We start from the raw sequence: 21,934 nt of genomic DNA on the forward strand, positions 1-21,934 counted from the left end.
TAGATGCACTACGAAATAATTACCTAATATTGCTGATTATATTGTACTAGTCGACGTCCAGCGGTTTTACCCGCATAGTTCCCGTTCCCGTGAACGGGAATACGGGGATAAGATATAACCTATGAGACTCACAAATAAAGTGGTTTTATAGTGGTAAAAGAATTTTCAAAATCGGTTTAGTAGATACAGAGACTCCTCCTTACAACATTGCAAACTTTATATCTTTAGAATATTAGTAAAATACCTGCGTATATTATAATGTAATCGTCAATAAAACACCTTGAGTTAAAACTCTTCAGTTAACGAAAAAGTTCCAGCACCGGCTTCAAACTGATCATCAGTTAGTACATAATATGATATTTAGAACTTAGAATGAAATTTTTTTTTCGCTTTTTATTATTTAGTCTCTCATTATTCCTGCAATCTGTCGTGAGACATTCAGCTGGATTTTAAGTATTTGTATTGAGGCGTTTTAAAATCCAGTGATTTGCCCAAATATAATAATGTAGTGTCTATTTCATGACATCTTGTGGTGCTCGTCTCTTGAGCCTTTTAAAATTTGTACCAGGTTTCTTCATCATTAGGTACCTAGCAAGTTGATTTGGATGTTTATAAATACGCGTTTTCATTGAATGTGCAACTTCTGTCTTTGACCTTTTTAAATACACATCCATTTTCAATAATATCAGTCCACTTGATTTTTATTTATCGGCCAATATATCCCATCCTTTATTAACATATGCTAAAATTATGCACATCGAACATAAAACATACTCCTCTTAATGAAGCTCCGGAAAGGACAAAAGCCTTTTTTTGTGACCTCGTAATGTTTCCCAGCGTGCGAAGCTTAAAACACTTTCCATCGATAAAGATAAAAGGAAAAGCGCTATTTGCATTTTCACGTTGTTTTTTTAATTAACCCATCACATATAAAAGTGGAAAATGTTGTATTTTACACAACAATTGAATTATAAATTAATGGTATTTATTTTTATTAATTTAGACGAGATATTTTAATTAAATGATCCATTTCTGTAGTGTTATTTTTAAATCGGTGTGTTATTTTAAATTCTGCATGTTGAAAGTTTGAATACCAGATATCTGAATTGCCTGTGATCTTTACATATTATCTCTATCATTATTTTCGACATGAGTTTAGCAGTGTCATTAGGTGTTGAGCAGTCATTGGTTAAAACACATCAATAAAATTGCCATTAAGTTTGCGTATATTGGTTAATCTTTAAATTATATTTATATTTATGTATTGTTGAGGTCAAGATGAGGTACATAAATATCCAATTGATCCGAGTCAAGCCGTCTATACTAATAAATAAATAAAGTTATTACAATTACGAAAAATATCTTAACAGTTAAATAATTCAAGTGGCGAAATAAGGACTGAATCACTTTCACCGAATATTCATTACATTTCTCACGAGAGTTTCAAGTAGGCAATGACAGAGGGAATTATGCCTGAATAATTTAGTTCAGAAACTACATTAACAAAGACGTGGCTAAGCGTATTAGGCGGTGTGGGTATGGAACAATCGTGCTTCCAGTTTATGCTACCCTGGTACTTTTCCCGAAACTGTTACGTATTGTTTAGTTATTATTATGTAGTATATCATGATATTATATAATATTCCCTAATATGGATAAAAGAAAAATAATTAAATGACGTAATATTCCTACATTATAAATACATTTTTTTAAAAATACAACTACATTAAACAACTTATTTTACTATGAAAAAAGTTCAACTGTAAATATTTATATTATAAAAGTTACAATAAAATCTAAAAAAAACGAGTCCGAAGTAAAACTTCTTCAGGTCTCTCTCTCAACGTATTTTCGTCTCGCCTGATTACACTTTTCGTAACGCAATGACCAGCTTACTCGTGGGAGTAATATGGTAAACGGTTAAGAAGTTAAAAAAAATTGGCAACACTAAAAAGGCAACACATACTTATCATCATATAGCACATACGAGTACGATGATAAGTATGGGTATCTATATCTACTGATCGGTTTGAAGGCGTAAAATTTACCCTCACCAAAATATAGCCTGACAATATGAACTATTAGAATCCGTTCAGTACTTTTAAAATGAAAGATTAACGAACATCTCTCTCAAAGCTCACCAACCTTTTAGGGTTTAGACTATTATTTATAGGATTTCGTAAATTTGACTCTAAGCCTATCTAATTATATACTTTCCAATGCCGCACCGTTCTTTCAAATCAAATTAATTAAAACTTTTGAAAATTTCTTAGACAGTTTGTAATTTTTTAAAAGAATTATCTACCTAACCTTTATTAAATCTATTTAATTAATAGCTTATGAGAACTTTTGAACTAATATTCCAATAATTTAAATTACTAATTAAAATGTCGCATAAGTGACAAACACATACCTGCAACTTTTAGTAAATTCATAGAAAATAATAATGACAGAAAAATTATAATTGTATTTTCAGCGTACTGTTTGTATTTTATCTGCAGGTAACTCAATAAAAGGCAGTTTTAAAAATTATGTCGTCGGATAGTATGTAGGTATAGTATGTCGGATGTCCACGACTTTGTCTGTCTTTAAACCTCTTTAATCCGTCCCTTTCGCAAAATCCGTTTTTAGCGGACGTAAACTAATTATAATTAGAAATGTCGGTATGAAACGTTATTTATGACCTTTCGATTTTATAATAATTACGTATATTGATGAAAATCGACAATAGACCAACGGGGCGGGATCGAACCACCACCATCGGTGATGAGCCCGACCGCTCTTAATGTTAAGCTATTGAGGCTATACACTACTCTATTAACATTCGCTAGTGGCTGTTAATTTAACATTGTCACCCTAATCCCGCCAATCCTCTTTGGAGCAGAGTGGTGGGTCCAAGCTCCATATGCCTCCTCTCCTATAAGGAAGGATAGCCGTTAAAATAGGCTGATAATGATGATGGTACAACTTACCATCAGTGATAAAAGTGTAGACTGCTCGTAGTTCTGCCTCGTATTGCTCCAGAGATATCGCCGGTACGATAGGAGGCACGAAGTCTTCTTCCGGCGACCGCTCCGAACCATAACCTTGGTCAAAACCTGGATCTTGGAGCTTCCATACTGGCTCTGCGTTTGAACCTGGAGAACAAAAACCATATTTCAATAAAAAGAACATGAATTGTGTAAGTATAACTATTCCGAATTTCGATTTCGCTAAAAGTACATGGAAGCCGTGATAGCCCAGTGGATATGACCTCTGCCTCCGATTCCGGAGGGTGTGGGTTCGAATCCGATCCGGGGCATGCACCTCCAACTTTTCAGTTGTGTGCATTTTAAGAAATTAAATATCACGTGTCTCAATCGTCGAAGGAAAACATCGTGAGGAAACCTGCATACCAGAGAATTATCTTAATTCTCTGCGTGTGTGAAGTCTGCCAATCCGCATTGGGCCTGCGTGGTGGACTATTGGCCTTACCCCTCTCATTCTGAGAGGAGACTCGAGCTCAGCAGTGAGCTGAATATGGGTTGATGACGACGACGACATGAGAGCCGTTATAGCAAAGTGGATATGACCTCTGCCTTCGATTCGGAGGGCATAGGTTAAATTTTTGTCGCATGCACCTCCGACTTTTCAGTTATGTACATTTTAAGTAATTAAATATCATATGTTTCAAAATATCGAATCATTAGGAAGGAAGGATAAGGAAGGACGAAAATATCGCGAGGAAACCTGCATACCTGAAAATTTTCTTAATTCTCTACATGTGAATTACTGTTTTCATCAAACGTTCAGCAGGCTACGAGTAATTCACTGTCTTTGACGTATGCTAGTTGACTTATACGAAAAAGAGATTTTATACAACAAATGTCATCCGGTGCTTACGGGTGGATATCACTCAGTAGGTAGATGACATTTTGTCAATTGATTTGATGTTGATTTAAAAGGTTGATAATAAAGACCAAAATAGTGAATTTGCCAACTGGAAGTTATGTAGGTATATATACCTAGTAGCTGCGATGTTCTAAACAAAATACAAACCCCTCAACAATTCTAAAAACATACTTAAAAAAAGGTCTATGGTCGGTATCACTGGGAAATACACTCAACAAACACTAAAATGGAGTAATTATGCAAAACGAGAAAAAGGCCTTCGGATAAAAGAAAACAAAATCTCATTATATAGGCATTACTCCCTTGCTATTATTTTCGCCTCACCCTTTTTCTTCCTTTCTGTAAATAACTGAAAACTTTCTTTTCTTTATAGGCCTAGAGCTGGTTAACTGTATATTTGAGAAAAAGTAAACTTTTCATTACCAAAAATTTCGAGATTCAAGGTTTGATGAAATTAAAGTTCATTTATTTATAAATACTTAAAAAAACATAGTAAACATTTACATGGTAGTAGGCTTCGGCCATGGTTAGTTACAACCCTACCAATAAAGGCGTACCGCGAAGCAATTTGATATCCGGTGTGATCCTATGTAGAATACTTGCGCCTTTTAATTTATGGCATAGGTGTTAAGTTTTATATGCCAATAATAATTTAACTGCCGATCCTATAACTTTAGATAACCAGCGAAAGAACTTGGTGATGCCAAGGAACAGTTCTCATCATCGTAATTATCAGTCGATGGGCTGCTGACATAGGCCGTTTTTGAGGACTTCCTTACACCAAGGCCTCAAGCTGCCAGCATCCAGCAAGATCATCAGTCCACTTTGCGGGGGTCGACAACACTGCCCTTTTCGGTAACTATGTGATCCGCTGATTGGCCCTTCAACTTTGCGTTGACTTAGGTTCTTCTGCTTATTTGTATATGCAGAGATACCAGTACTCCAAGCATAGCACACTCGATCGCTCGGAGAGTGACTCTGAGCTGACTTCTTATGTGGTCCATAATCACCAATCACGTCTCAGTTCCGACATTTCTTCTCAAAAACTTTGCAGCAACATAGTGCTTCAATAAGGTCAAATAGTTTCTACTATACGTGCTTACTAAAGTTTGATAACTTTAGTAAGCACGGAAGGAGTTTTACGACATTAATTGCCAAGTTGACTAGCTCTTTGTCTATTGCGTAGCTTTCAGTTTTAATTTAATTTGGAATACCAAACTCGATCATGTTGGGACAACCAATCGTATCTGTGTTTAAAACAACTTTTACACCGTTCCGCACACTTTCACTGCTTTTTAATTCAAAATACATCACCAGTGTAGCCGTTATTTTACATAATGAGTTTTCTGTTTGAAGCTTCCATAAGTACTTGTAAATACGTTATCAAGTCTTCATAACTTTTGTAATCATAATTATCAATTACTCTGTTCTAAACGGCAAACTAAAAAGCTCGGATTTTATCAAGTAGAGTTTGTTTTATCAAACCTATTGAATAAAGAACACAACCATTGTTATTACGTAAGGCCATATATTATCATCGTCATCTATACTAATGTTATAAATGCGAAAGTAAGTCTGTCTGTCTGTCTGTTACCTTTTAACATAACGGTAAATGGGACCTTGGAGCAAAACATAGGGTACTTTTTGACCCTGAAATAAAAATAGTAGGGGTTAAAAGTTTACACTGATTTCCACGCGGAAGAAGTTGCGGGCGTCCACTAGTTTTTAATAAAGATAGTAGAAAAAGATCCTATTAATATTACAAACGCAAAAGTTTGTATGGATGTTTGTTTGTATGTTTATTACTCTTTAACGTCGCAATTACTGAATCGATTTAGCTAAAATTTAAAATAAAGATAGATAATACCCAGGATTAACACATAAACTTGTTCCCGGAAAAATCCATGGCTCTCACGGGATTTGCGAAAAACTGAATTCCACGCGGACGAAGTCGCGGGCGTCCGCTAAAATAAATTTCAAAATCGATTTATTAGATCCTGAGATTACCCCCTACAACACCACACAATTTACCTCTTTATAGTTTTAAGCATCATCATCATCATCATATCAGCCGATGGACGTCCACTGCAGGACATAGGCCTTTTGTAGGGACTTCCAAACATCAAGATACTGAGCCAACTGCATCCAGCGAATCCCTGCGACTCGCTTGATGTCGTCAGTCCACCTGGTGGGGGGTCGGCCAACACTGCGCTTACTAGTGCGGGGTCGCCATTCCAGCACTTTGGGACCCCAACGTCCATCGGCTCTTCGCACTATGTGCCCCGCCCACTGCCACTTCAGCTTCGCAACTCGTTGAGCTATGACGGTGACTTTGGTTCTTCTGCGGATCTCCTCATTTCTGATTCGATCACGCAGAGATACTCCTAACATAGCTCGTTCCATCGCCCGCTGTGTGACTCTGAGCCTTCTTATGAGGCCCATAGCATTTAAGCATAGATAAAATCATTTTCATATACAATTTGTAAGGAATCGATGATATATTTAGATCATCAAGACGATCGAAGATCGAGAACTTTCAATACATAAAGTCAACTTTTTGGACAAGATCTGCAAGTCGTCATATAAATAAATTATTCCTTTAATTAAAAACCAACATATTATTTTACTTTATACAATGGCCTAAGTACCTACATAGTGCCATTGCTCGGAATAGACCAAAGCAAAAGGCAAACGGAAAGCAAACAATTCTACAGTCCAACCACATGTAAGTAATTCCTATATTGGCAGTCGCTTGCCACATTACAGGGGATTTAGAAACAGTTCAACACTAGTGATGGGGCGCTTTAGATGAAAAGTGTTGCAGAATCGATTTCGAATAATCGAAAGAGGGAGTCTTGTCGAAAATTAAATTACGTGAAACACAGCACAGCGATACGTAACAATGTCGATTCATTTATATAGGACTTGTTTTTACTTCGATTTATTGACATTGATTTTTTAAAAATCATATTTTTGATATTTATGATCTAGGTATAAGGGTAATCAGTTAATTTATTATATCGTTAATCTATGATCATGCTACTTGGCTTTATTAAGCATATATTAATTTTACGCTAGATTTTTACAAGTTGACGGTGACGGTACAGTTTCAGGTGTATGTCACATTAGATTGGACGGTTTTTTTCCTGTATACCCTTGCCTTGGTTTTCTTGTGTCTAATTACAAACAGCAACATTTTTCTGTATGAAAGGTATCCTAGCTCTTTTACCGTAGGTTCCATACCTGACAAAGTTTACTGACAAACGAATTCACTTCGAAATTTTTAATGGGATTTATTTTCTTTACAATTTGTCTTGTCGTGACCGCAAGTCGATTTTAGTCGATTATTTCTAAGTCGCATCCCTATCTGTTGCAACATTGAAACTTTAAGCACGTACGTGTTGTCTCTATCCCGGATCGAGATCTTCTATTTCAATTCACTTACCGCTATAGAGGCACTTACAGTAAATTATTTGGAACATTTATAAGCAATGCATTGTGGTGCGGTCGTTACAATTAGCTTTTATTGCTATCTGAGGTTATGTCCTACTTACGATATCCCACACTAGTCGGTTGCGCTGGTTAAGTAACATTACCTACATTGATTTATAATATTTAAAAAATCCATATTGATTTAATTCAGATAGTGGTTCTGAAACTGATAGCCTGCTTTTGTTCATATATCATAGCTCAGCTCAGATCATAGGCAATTCTTTGAAATGGCGTATATGTAAGTATTTTATAATTTTAAATGTCCATGGTGTCACCTGTGTAGTTTTCATTTCCGTGGAAATTCGGGCTTAAAATATATTCTCTGATAATGTGGCATTTTATCGATGAAACAATTTTTAAAATTGATTTAGTAGTCTAGGCATGTCAAAGAAGAAAACAAACTTAACGTTTGCATTTATAAAGTAACAGCGGACGCCCGCGACTTCGTTCGCGCGGATTTCAGTTTTTCACATATCCCGCGGGAACTGTTATTGTGGGCTCTTCTCGGACGCCGCCTTTGGATCCCTCGTTACTGTAATTTTAAGTTTTGGACTATTATTACTACTATTAATATTAATAGTATATAATAAAATTTTAAACATAATTTAATTAAATCTAATAGATTTAATTAAATTATGACATAATCCTGACTTTTCAAAAGTGCTTGTAAACTAAGCCTTTGAAATAAATGAATTTTGAATTTGACTGTCGCTGATTTTTTAAGGACTTTTTTAGAACTTTTAAAGGGGAACTCTGTCATACATAATTTTTGCGAAACTTTAACCGTTTACGCAGCGTAAGCTCTCAATAGGAAAAAATCCCCCGATTTTGAAATATTCTTTATTGGTGCTGCGCTCCTATTGGTCTTAGCATGAAAATATCTAGCCTATAACTTTCCTCGAAAAATGGGCTATCTAACACTGAAAGAATTTTTTAAATCGGACCAGTAGTTCTTGAGATTATCGCGTTTAAGCAAATAAACATACAAAAAAATAAACTCTTCAGCTTTTTAATAGTAGGTATATCTACTTAGATGTTAAAGCCGTAAACATAGTTGAGAAATATTGCTGTCAATAATAGACAACAATATATATCACGTGTCTAAACTGTGTTTAGAAGAACAAAGGTAAAATATCGGTTCGCGTGTCGTGGATTAGTTAGGGGCTTTCTAGAGTACGGCGTTACTAACTTTGATTTATCGTACCGCGTATGCCTTCGGTACGTTTTGTTACGTGAAGAGATTTATGGATATATGCTAATATGACGTCGGCATACTATTTTCTTTACTTGCGTCTAAGAAGTTTTTTGTGTGTACATGCAAATCTATTGTCCTTTGAACGAGCAATACTTTTTACTCGATTGCGTCAGAAGGAGGGTTTTGTTTTTCGAGCGTATGTATGTTTGTATGTTTTTGGCTGGACGGATTTTGACATATGAGGTGTCATTGAGTTCCTTAGAACTGTGGTAGTGACTTAGGCTATAAATTTTCAAAATGGCGAACGTAAATAAAAAAAAGGTTGGGGTGGGTAATTTTTTTACCTTATACTACAATATACAATATGGGTATCAAATGAAAGGTTGTAAAAAGACCATTTCAAATATATATATATTTTATTATGTAATGAGAGGGGTTAGGTTAGCTTAAAATTGAAGTTTCATTCCACCACGCTGGCCCAATGCAGGCAGACTTCACACACCTATGGTACGATTATTAATTCCTGTCAGTAAAATGACAAGTGCAACTGTCACTGAAATGTTATTTTTCTAGTAAAATAACATTGCAGTGGCGCCATTTTACTAGTAAAATAACATTTCAGTGACAGTAGCAATTGTCATTTTACTGACAGCAATTAATCTTCAGACTATAGAAAAGCAAGAAAATTCTCAGGTATGCAGTTTTCCTCAGAATGCTTTTCCTTCACTGTGAGACACGTAATATTTGTATATCGGTTATACTTGGTGGAAGTTCATTATGATTTCTTAATTAATCCACTCGGCTATTATTCCTCAAAAACTGATGAATCCAAAACATAATTACTAAGACGGTACAAAACACATAGATTAGACAAATTCACGGATAAACACAATTAATTACTAAATGTTTGCAATGTGTCGAAAATGTTGGAATGTACGAATTTTGGCTTCGGGGTCTCAAATTGTGCTCATGTATGATAAACGAGACACGGAAAACGGGGCTATTGTTGTGTTGTAACGGATCGAATTAATGTTTGAATTTCCTTCGCTTGCACGTTTGTTGTAGGCTAATGGAAAGCCAAAACACTGTTCGAAAATATGAGCATAAATAGGATTTGGTTTTGGTCAATGATATTTTATGCTACAGACTAGCTGACGCCTCACCGTTTCACTCGCGTGTTCCCGTACCCGGAGGAATCAAACAAACAAATGAACAAACTCTTCACCTTTATATTTATTTTATAATATTAGTATAGATGGGGCACTAGCTCATCAAAACTGAGGCGGAGAAATGTGGAAAATTGACTTAATTTCATTTAGTCGCCTATTAAACAACGAACGTTATTTATACAAATTATACCTAAATATCGTCTACAATGTCGAGTTATGTGTTCAGAAAGTGTAAAAACTATATATACATAAATATATAATGGAATTAAAGACAAATTTGTGCATGTTTGCGCTCACTTCGGATCACTTTTTGCGGTGATTTTGTAGGGACGTAACCTATCTATAGTATAAAATTATCATTGGTTTTTGTACACAATAAACTAATAGAGGCCCGCGATTTTCTTTGCTCTGAATTCGGTTAATACTGTTTTCCTTACGGCTGTTCACAAAAAAAATGTACTTCCGAAGATTACCTAGCCTGGGCTGGGCCCAGGGACCTAAGTTGCTTGTTATCTATACTAATATTAGGTATAAAGCTGAAGAGTTTGTTTGTTTGATTGAACGCGCTAATCTCAGGAACAACTAGTATCAGATAAAAATTTACGATAATAATTGATTACGCCAATAAAATTCAAAATTTAATTTATACATTTTCATTGTTTCCCTTTAGAATAGGGCGAAGTAATTAGTAATATAGTTATACGGATACAGGTACATATCTAATACTTTGGGGTAAGACATTTGATACATCCTTAGAGGAAATTTAAGGCCTCTATTATTCATGGGAGGTCTTTTGAAGAAGGATTAATACGAAATTCGAGTATAAAGGCGGCACCGGGCCATTAGCTACGAAAGATTTCGAATATAGCTATATTCTTAGCGAGTTACGGCTTCGACTATTGTATCGTTATAAATGAGAAACGGAAACAAAACGGATCAAATTGTTTGAATTTAGAACGTTCCGTGTTTGCTGTTATTACTAATTAAATGGGGATCGGAATTGTAATATTTCGAAGTGGATTGAGGGTAGGAATAATTTTAATATTAGAAAAAAAAATCAAAACAGACTGTTATTATGGCGATTAACTAATATTAGAAAATATTTTTATTAAGTATTTTTTTTATGGCGATTATGTTTTTTATTGTAAAATAATTGTCATTTTTAACCAAAGATTTTATTAATATAGATATGTCACTAGCGCGTCGCAACTGAGGCGAAGTAAGTGGCTAATTGTATTAATTTTATTTAGTCGCATATCTAGTAAACAACGAAAGTTGTTTCAAGAAATAATACCTAAATATTGTCTAGTATCATTTGTTCAAATGACTTTCGTTATTTACTATGTGAATAATGAAATTTAGACAATTAGCCACCTTCCTAGCTAGCTTCAGTTTCGACGCATTATTGACATGTCTAATAGTATAAAATCTTTATTAAGAGGTCACTGAAAAAACAATTTATTTATCGTCAAGGTCTTCAATATCTTTTATGTATTCAAAGCCAAGATTGGCAGACGAAAAATACGTTCCGCCCCGTAATTTTGGACATAGTAAAGGCGACAGACAATATGGCTGAATGTCGCCTCAAAGTCTCTATCGCGACTTACAAGGTTGCACATGAAAAGTCAAGGCTTTGTTGTTCGTACAAGCAGTTATGTAAACTAGATAAACTGTACTGTACGAACTGTATACAATTTCTTGTTTGTGAGTATAAAATGTACGTTATCGCTATATATCGCTGTATATCGGCCTATCTAAATGGCTCAATATTGGGTCAATCTATCAGTCTTCCTTTTTTATACTTAAAGAGATTTGGAGCATAAACCCACCACACTTCTTGATGATGTTAATGATAATGAGACAATGCATAAACTAAGAGAGAATTGTGGACTGAGGACATCAAGCGAGTCGCAGGGATTCGCAAAATGCAGGCGGCTCAGGATCGTGATGTTTGTTTTGCAGTGGATGTCCATCGGGTGATATGATGATGATGATGATGGTAGTGATGGTGATGGTGATGGCGGTGGCGATGGCGATGACGATGATGCTGCTGCTACTGCTGCTGCTGATGATGATGAATGATGATATTTATAATATTTCACCACTGAATGTATGAAAGGTTTCATTTGAAGACACTATGTATTCTTTCATAAACCCTACAAAAGTGTGCAACCATGTAGAGGTGCTATGTATTAATAACTAGCTGACGTCGCGCGGTTTCACCCGCGTGGTTCCCGTTCCCGTGGGAATATGTGGATAATATATAGCCTATATATAGCCTTCCTCGATAAATGGGCTATCTAACACTGAAAGAATTTTTGAAATCGGACCTGTAGTTCCTGAGATTATCGAGTTCAATCAAACAAACAAACAAACTCTTCAGTTTTATAATATTAGTATAGATTCACAAACACACGGCTATACTTTTACTGTTTTTGTAGTAGTAAAATAATTGTTGACATGGTTTCTTTATCACCTAAATACCGAAAAAACGAAAGGGTCACCTGACGTTAAGTGATTACCACCGCCCACGATTATTTAGCGCCAGAGGCACTGCTAATGCGTTGCGGGCTTTTAAGGGATTTATCCGCTTTTTAAATAACCCCCATATAAAAATGGCTCAAAAAAAGGTTCTGAGCTTCATAATCACTTTATTTAATGAAGAGTTGGATAGATTTTTCTCTCATAACAGATAATATGATAAAGAGGTGAGACCCATCGTTCAGTACAATGCGATAAATGTATGTTTTTCCCCCTAGTATACCAACCCAACTACTTGTCACCTTGATACACAATTACTAATCACTAGCTGATGGCCCGCGGTTTTGCTCGCGTAGGTCTAGTTCTCGTGAGAATGGGCTAAAATATAGTCTATGACATTCTCAAATAACGTGGCTTTCTAGTGGCAAAACAATTTTCAAAATCGGTTCGGTAAATCCAGAAATTACCCCCTACAAAACTTTACTCTATAAAATATAAGCATAGATTAATGATTGTGATAAGTAATTATTAAGATGTTTTACTCGTTTGTTATTTGCATTATCTATTGTCGTTAACAATGAAAAACAGAATAGTCTAAATAAAAAATAAATATTGAATATACACGATTAATATTTGATTCAATAACAATTTATTGTGTCAATTAAATATTTGTTTCGCATAAAATATTATGTACTCGTTCGTATACGTAAAGCAATAAATATTTTGAAGATTACAAGTAAATTCATACAAATTGCGGTGTCAATGCTTACATAATAAATCACGATAATTCATTTCGTATTATGTAATGAACTGTGTATTTTCATAATGAATTATAACCTTTTAACAATTATACATCGTGCAGATTAAAATAACGAAATTATTTAACACGTGTCTCAAATGGTTAACGAAAAACATAGTACAATAAACTGTATGCCTGAAAATTCTCTTAATTCTCTACGTGTGTGAAGTCTGCCAATCCCCATTTGGACCGAGTGGTGGACTATTAGGCAAGGCTCATTCTGAGAAGAGACTTGTGCTGAACAGTGAGCCGAATATAGGTTTTTAATGATGAAGCTACTCGCGCGTGTACGTATTTTATTGACGTGATAAGGTCTTATAATTCAATGGAGCCGGCTGCAAACTCAAAAAAGGTGACGTCATACGTCGTTCCCTCGCTCTAGGGTTGCCAACATTTTTTTACAAGAAATAAAGTATAATTATTCTGGTCTATGAATATTATTATACAGTATTTTAGAAAAACGAACATTTTCTTTTGAAAATGCGACCTTTCCATCAGTATTTTCTTATGACGTTGTCACGTTCAACTATCGTCAGTAAACCGACTTTACAGACAACCGATTTTTTTTTATTCATTAATGTCGAATTTCAAATTTTAACTAATTAATTTGTTTTTATAGTTGATCAAATTCAAAATAAACGATAAGCGATGGATAATTTGAAATTGTTTTACAGCTCAGAAATTGTTTGATGCGTAAGTCGTTAATCATTTCCGCATCCTAATTTCGAAAACTTCAAACTATGAGGATAAGATCTGAAAGCATTTTATTAATTTTCGTATACGAAAGGAAGTAGGAAGATTAATTGAAGCGGCTTTTGCACGTGGCGGGCTCTCAAAGCGGAGAAGATTAGCGTGAGTTCACATTAGTGGCAAAAAGTCACTTTTTCTGTGGAAAAAAGGCGGCCATGCTTAGTGAGGATATTCGTATAGGTGAAGTTATAGATAATTCAAGCGAAAAGATAGATGACTGAAACTAGATAGCGTGAGTTGAACTTACATGGAGAGAGTCTATTCCGCTATTTTTTTTTGGTGTGGCAACACCGTAACATAAACATCTGTTCAAATTACTCCAATTTATTTATTGTTTAAACTATTAATTTTATGTATGTAATATTTAAGTTAAATTATACGGGATTAATATATACTTTAGTGTATAAAGTGTTTAAAAGTAAGTTATTATTTTGCATGTACATGTCAGGTGACAGTTAGGTTATTAGCAAGTTAAGTTTTCTAAATCAAATATTAATTGTTATACTTAGTGTTATTAATTTGTAATAGCTGTATTACAATTATTTTAACACACAAAATCATCAAGTTGGAATGTATAGCGGAAATCTAGAAAAAATCGTATATGATTTGTAAAAGAATTACATGACTCGAGATTTTTTAACCATCGGTAAGCAACCCAACAAGCTTAAAGCCAAAAAGTTTTTAGATTGCGTTTTTCTCCTAAACCATGAGGTTTACATTAAAGTCTAGTTAAGTTTAGTAACAAAAAATGTAGAAGACATTCTCATCTACAATTAATGTCATTAAAGTACTATCGCACGACTTTAAATACGGACTTATAAACGCTTGTGGCATTGTCTCCATGTGAAGGGTCTACTCAAATATTCGGCGAGCTATACAAAGAGGAACAAATAAACTACGAGTAACACTGTACCACTCCCTTGTGTAGACTGCCTCATGAATTTCATATTAAACTAGTTGCTGTTCGACACAGAACGTCTATCTCATCAGGCTTATTTTCTTTTGACTGGCTATCAGAATTCACGTAGAGGAATATGAAGAACTAGCTGACGCCGCGTGGTTTCACCCGCGTGGTTCCCGTTCCCGTAGGAATATGGGGATAACATATAGCCTATAGCCTTCCTCAACAAATGGGCTATCTAACACTGAAATATTTTTTCAAATCGGACCAGTAGTTCCTGAGATTAGCGCGTTGAATCAAACAAAAAAACAAACTCTTCATCTTTATATAGTATAGATTATTGAATACTAGAGGACGCTTGCGACTTGGTTCGTGTGGAATTTAGTTTTTCACAAATCCCTCGGGAACCATGGATTTTTCCGGGATGAAAAGAAACCTAGATAAGTCCAGAGTAAAATCTATTTCCATTACAAATTTTAGCCAAACCTGTGCAGCAGTTGCGACGTTAAAGAGTAACAAATATCCAAACAAACATCCATACAAACTTTCGCGTTTATAATATTAGTTGGTTTGACACACTAATATTTTAAAGAGGTAAAGTTTGTGGTATTGTTGGGGTAATCTCTGGATCTACTAAACCGATTTAAAATTATTTTACCACTAGAAAGCCACGTTATTGGTGAGTATCATAGGCATTTTATTTCCGTACTATTACGGGAACGGGAACTACGCGGGTAAAACTGCAGGGCGTCGCAGTTTGACATATTTTTCATAAAAGGAATTTTACTTCTTTTAGTTGGGTTATTCGACCTTTTTGACATTGGTTAGTAATTTTTGCACAACTTCATGAAGTGGTAAAAACATCTCGGAGCGTATTTTATTTGAGAAACTTTTTCATGAAAACACCAAAACTCAAAAAATTTTGGTGGTTTTATTTCCTTGAAAGCTATCGAGTTTTCGAACGAGGATTCAAGCCTACGCCCACCGGAATTGGAGGTAGAGTTCATATCTGCTGGGCTATTACGCCTCACTTACTCAAGCACTCACTTTAATCAAAGTTTATTTATTCATTAAGTCAGCCATTGACGGTCAATTATTCTCACGTTTCTGCAAACGTCAGCGAAGACGTTTCATAAGTCGAGCCGTCATGCACGCAGTGACCAATAAACGATCAGTTATAGCCGTGGGTGCTGCATAAACGTGAGAATAACTGATCGTCAATGGCGTCTTTTAGGTATAACTATTTTTCGAAACTTAGAAGCGAAGTCCTTAGTTTCACTTAGCCTCGTATATTTTCTAACTGTTATATTAACTTCAGCACTGGAACGTTACAACATTCATATTAAAAGCACTATTTTACAGGCGGTGAGCACTTAAAATCCAGAAAGGAAAATGTTGAAAGTTGGTACCAAAAAGTGTGCTGAAAATCGGCCCTAGGCAACTTGCAGCAAAATTGTTTCCATGCTAAAATACGTTACTTATTCGTAACTTGCAAACAGCACTGAGTCCTGAAATGTTTATGGCCCATTCCGATGTTATTTGCTACATGAAACCCGTGTTTTCATACCTTTTTTAATGTTTCAAGCAAAACGAGGTCACGCCAAAATTGAGCTGCAGGTTTTGTGCTTCTTATAATTTCCGTATGGCACGCCACATGCAAGCAAAGCTATTTGAAAACAGTAACTGTAGGTATGGATTCAATAATCAATAACAAAAGAAAAGGTTAACAACCTTCGCTATAGGCCTTCGACAATATTTGTTTAAAACCATCATCATCGTCATATATTCGGCTCACTATTGAGCACGAGTCTCCTCTCAGAATGAGAGGGGTTAGGTAACAGTCCACCATGCTGGCACAATTTTTTTTTGGGCGTGTGCGGTTCGGACATCTGCCTATTTTAATTATGCTTGTTTGAAATAATTGTCTCAAATATGCAAGTAGGTACGAATACATACCTATTATCTAAATTTCCACTTATTTATAAAAATGTAGATATAGGTATACATACTCGGATACTTGAGAATCAATCAAAGATAATCAAATTCCGGGATTTTTTTAACATTTTATACAATTAATAAAATCGAGTATAATCATAATATGATGAGAATTAATACCGAAACTTATGAATTCAAAAACTTAAATATGCGGACGAAGTTCCCAGAAACTTCTGGTATCAAAGTGGAATAGAGCTCTATTTTCCAAACGATTAAAACTCAAATATAAAGTCTAAAGAAGCCGCTCGCCTATTAAAAAACAAAGTTTCCTTGTACGCCCGAACTTTTGAAATATAGTTTAAAAATTTCAGTTGAGTCAACGCAGTGAAAAGACGCGGATATTAAATTTCCTTTTATTGTGCGAAATTTTATATGTGCGATATATAAGCGCGGAGTCGACGTAATCGGAAATAGCATTGTTAGTACGATGTACTCGTATGTTATTCTACGCCATTGTAAACAATAAGAGAGTAGAATCAATTATTCTTCTAACAGCCCCCTAGGAGCCCAGGGTTTGTAGCCATGTAGCGGATAAAAAAATCGACGTGATTCTTTTTCTACAATCGCAAACGTTTCGAAAATTTAAAAGACATGTATGGGAATGACATTCGTTATTGACAACTTATCGACCGTATCAGTTTTCTAGTATTCGAAGCGTTAGCGTTTGTAGAAAGAGAATCGACGTGATACATGACTACAGGCCTAAGTCTCACTCATTTTAGGGGAGGACTATGGGAGCATAGAAACTTACCAAAAAATTAATTAGGACAATAAAAGACAACAGATTACGACAAAAGGATTTTTTTTTAACTTTTTGTTTTTCTGTTTTTTTTTTTGTGTTGCTATCTGGAATAACTAGGTAGATTTATGATTAATGATTAAAAATTAACATAATTAAGTTATGTCTTTATTCATGAAAACGGCAGAGAAAAAAATAACAAAAATTTTTGTATTTCCCCTAGTCATGTGGGCGAAGTCAAGAGCGTTCGCTAGTTGTAAATAAATAGTTTCTCAGAGCAATATTGTCTAGAATTGATACTAGCGCGAAATCAATAGAGACATTAATTTTACAGTAAGTTGTACTCGGAATCTCGGATGCAGCACTATTATAAAGAGTTTTCTTGGTCACTTGGTTTAAGAAAACAAATAATCTATTATTGTAGTTACTGTCTCTGCTGTATTTAATAGAGAAAGAATTTTATTCAAAAACTAGCGAAGGCCTACGACTCTTTGTTTTTTTACACGCGTGAAATTCTTTTTTTTATAAATCCCTCAGGAACCATGAATTTTTAAGGATTAAAAGTAGCCTACGTTACATTCCAAAGACCAATTTACCTCTATGTTAAAGTTCACAAAAAAGTTACAGACAGATAGACTAACTTTTGCTATTATAATATTCATCATTAACAACTCATATTGACTCACTGCTAGCTCGAGTCTTATGTCAGAATGAGAGGGGTTAGGCCAATAGTCCACCACGCTCGCCCAATGCGGATTGTCAGACTTTACACACGTAGAGAATTAAGAGAATACTCTAGTATGCAGGTTTCCTTACGATGTTTTGCCTTCACTGTTTGAGACTATGATATTTAATTTCTTAATATGCACACAACTGAAAAGTTGGAGGTGCATGCCCCGGACCGGGTTCGAACACACTGGGCTATCACGGTTCTATATAAAATATTAGTAGGTATGGATGTAATTCGTAACGTCATCTATAACAATAATCTTTATAGAATAATCCAGGAGTTAGCCATGTTCGTTTACACATATCAAACTACACGCAAAACTTTTGTAGTACCTATTTGATTAGTCGTCGAGTTTCGCATGTAACAAAGAAACACGTATAATATGTTAATATGTGTGAATTTTAACAAATTGTCAAATCAGAAGGTAAACTGAATCGCAAATTACGATTCATAACAATCGAATTGTAATGTACAATTTGTGTATCGTATAATCTTCACGAACGAAATGTTTCGATTTAGTTTAACGCGTAACAAAATGTTATCAAGAAAATAAAAGGGAACGAAAGAATTTCGGAATCAAGCGAAGGGTTCGGAAATCCAGCATTGAGATAATAATAGACCATTTTCCATTTTCCTTTCCTTGCCCGCAAAACGGCTATACATCAATGTCAAACTGAGTCCAATCTTCGAGGCAAATTGGGATTAATAATGGCTAACAAAGAAAGAAGCCCGCCGCATTTATTCTGGTGATTACTGGAACAAATTGACAAGCAAAAGTTTTGGTAAAAGGCTGGATGAATGGGCGTTCAATGTACCTATGGGCGGTGTTGTATTGTAAAGCTTTTGTACTGATGTAAATATACACTCGTGTGTCGCGTATTGTTTTTATTTATATTTTCGAACACACTCTTGTATTTGTAATATTAACATAATAAAAATCTACATTTACACGAACACGACATGACGATTTGCCGGCCTCCGTGGCGCAGTGGTATGCGCGGTGGATTTACAAAACGGAGGTCCTGGGTTCGATCCCCAGCTGGGCAGATTGAGATTTTCTTAATTGGTCCAGGTCTGGCTGATGGGAGGCTTCGACCGTGGCTAGTTACCACCCTACCGGCAAAGACGTACCGCCAAGCGAACGAGCGTTCCGGTACGATGTCGTTGTAGAAACTGAAAGGAGTGTGGATTTTCAACAAGTTAGCCCGCTTCCATCTTAGACTACATCATCACTTACCATCAGGTGAGATTGTAGTCAAGGGCTAACTTGTCTAGAATAAAAAAAAAGACACGAGATTCTATCAGAGCGTAGCATTTGTAATAATATAATGTAGAGGTATTTCTTTATTTCAAATTACACAAAACTAACTAAATTAGGTAAATGATTATTATAAGCCAATTTTAACGGCCCAGTACTGTGCCAGCTCTCCGTCTTTACAGGAGGGATATAAAGTTTAGACCCACCACGCTGGCCTAAAGCGGTTTGCGGGCTTAGAATGATTCGATTCTTGTTTGGACTTAACGTGCTCTCTGAGACACGGGGGTTTTATAGCTACCTGCCTCTAACTTGAATTAACCGGCCTGAGAATTTATACTGAAAATTTCTTTGAAGAGTGATAAGCTTTTTTACCCTTGAAGTCGAACCCAGGACCAACGAAGTAGAGGAAGAGAAATTAAGTGATTGCTATGCCATAATGAAAATATATATAGATATTTTCGAGATGTTTTGTTGTGAAAATTTGGTGGTGAAAAAGTAAACTAAATATAAAGTGTTTTATTTTTGTTTAAATTAATGTAATAATAAAAATATTTCACGTTGGTATTTTTTAGTTATCTTCTTTATTCGAGTGCGTGATATTTGTACATAAGTTAGAACTAAAGTTACAAGCACGCCCAGTTTAGAACTCACGAAAAATTCACGCTTTCTAATCACTAGAACATCAAATTACTACTTTTCATGGGAATTGAATTACTGACCTTTGCACACACATCGTAATTCGAGAAATGGTTATAATGAATGGCTTTAGTAAAGTAGAAAGTGATATTATTAAAAAAATATATTGACCGAGTGGTTGTTCACATAAAATATAACGACATCGAGTGTGTGAACATTGGGTCAATAATCCAATATATTGGACCAACATTGCACCAATATATTGGTCCAACATTGGCCGTCCTACTTTTGCGTGATTATGACGCGTTTGCCGACGTTAACGTCATAAACATTGATGTAACGATAACTTTATGACTATAATAAGATTAATTCTTGACTTTATCAAAGCAATAACATGTTTGACAAACGACAGACAGTGCAATATTATTGTATTAGTAATATTTAACTCGTGGATCGATAAACGTTGAGATTTCAAGACGTTAAATTTATCACTACATTTTAGGTACATCATTCTTATTCTATTGTAACGGCCCTCAATAGGACGAGGTGTAAGTGTATCAGGCTCCTTTGCGGTTTATATGTGACTAGCTGACGCCGTGCGGTTTCACCCGCGTGGCCTCAGCCGTTTCCTTAGGAATATGGGGATAATATATAGCCTATATCCTTCCTCGATAAATGGGCTATCTAATACTGAAAGAATTTTTCAAATCGGACCAGTAGTCGTTCCTGAGATTAGCGCGTTAACCAAACAAATAAACAAAGTCTTCAGCTTTATAATATTAGTATAGATAATATTGGATTCCGTAACTACAAGTGTGATATGTTATTAAAAAAGGCCAGGACCGACGACATAATGCGTTCTCCGAGGAACGGGGATATAACTCCACCAATTTCTCAAGTTTAGGTTAAGAACTATACTTAATTTCTTTAGAATGAATAAAAAAGCTCAAATTAAAATATTTTTTAAATTAATGTTTACTTTTAATGTATTTATATAAGATGCGAATTTTCTATACGTAGCGTTAACTTCTATTTGTAAGAGTTTTGAGAACATCGGATATGAAGTTTTCGCGAAGAATCCTAAAGAAATACGTTCTTGAAACCCAATAAAGTTATGATACCTTACGATGCCAATTCGATGCTGTTGCCGAGTATTTATAGACCTAAAACGTCCGTTTTATATGTTCGAAAGGAAAGGAAAGGAATAAAATATCGATATAATCTGAACTTCACATTTCAAAGATAGATAGGATAGGATAGCCGATAGGAGAAATTGGAGAGGCACTGTACTAGCTTTTTTTTTGTAAAAAAAATTTACTCTGATGAAATTTTAACGGGTCTGTGTTTGTAATAGTAAATAATGAAAATAAAGCTGAAACGGAAAAAAAATCATTTCTAAGATAGATAGGATAGGATAGCCGATGGAAGAATTTGGACGAGCATTGTACTAACGTTTTTTTTGTAAAAAAAATTTTACTCTGATGATATTTCGGATCTGCGCTTGTAATAGTAAATAATGAAAATAAAGCTGAAAAGGAAAAAGAATCATTTCAAAGATAGATAGGATAGGATAGCCGATGGGAAAATTTGGAGGGGCGTTGTACTAACGTTTTTTTTTGTAAAAAAAAATTTTACTCTGATGAAATTTCGGGTCTGCGCTTGTAATAGTAAATAATGAAAATAAAGCTGAAAAGGAAAAAAAATCATTTCAAAGACAGATAGGATAGGATAGCCGATGGGAGAATTTGGAGGGGCATTGTACTAACGTTTTTTTTTGTAAAAAAAAAATTTACTCTGATGAAATTTCGGGTCTGCGCTTGTAATAGTAAATAATGAAAATAAAGCTGAAAAGGAAAAATAATCAAAATACTTGGACCTTGTTCATGAGATTACCACCA

General features: G+C 35.1%; 1 protein-coding gene across 4 annotated transcripts in view; it reads right to left on the reverse strand.

Annotated features, from left to right (window-relative positions):
* LOC112047259 (uncharacterized) overlaps positions 1-21,934 on the reverse strand; it is a 145,501-nt gene that overhangs the window by 68,374 nt on the left and 55,193 nt on the right. For all 4 annotated transcript variants that reach the window (XM_052883355.1, XM_052883353.1, XM_052883354.1 and 1 more), the window contains exon 3: positions 2,973-3,137. In XM_052883355.1, coding sequence (XP_052739315.1) covers positions 2,973-3,137 — 165 coding nt within the window. The remainder of the gene's footprint in view (positions 1-2,972; positions 3,138-21,934) is intronic.

Source organism: Bicyclus anynana, chromosome 9 (assembly GCF_947172395.1).
Source record: "Bicyclus anynana chromosome 9, ilBicAnyn1.1, whole genome shotgun sequence".
Taxonomy (NCBI): domain Eukaryota; kingdom Metazoa; phylum Arthropoda; class Insecta; order Lepidoptera; family Nymphalidae; genus Bicyclus; species Bicyclus anynana.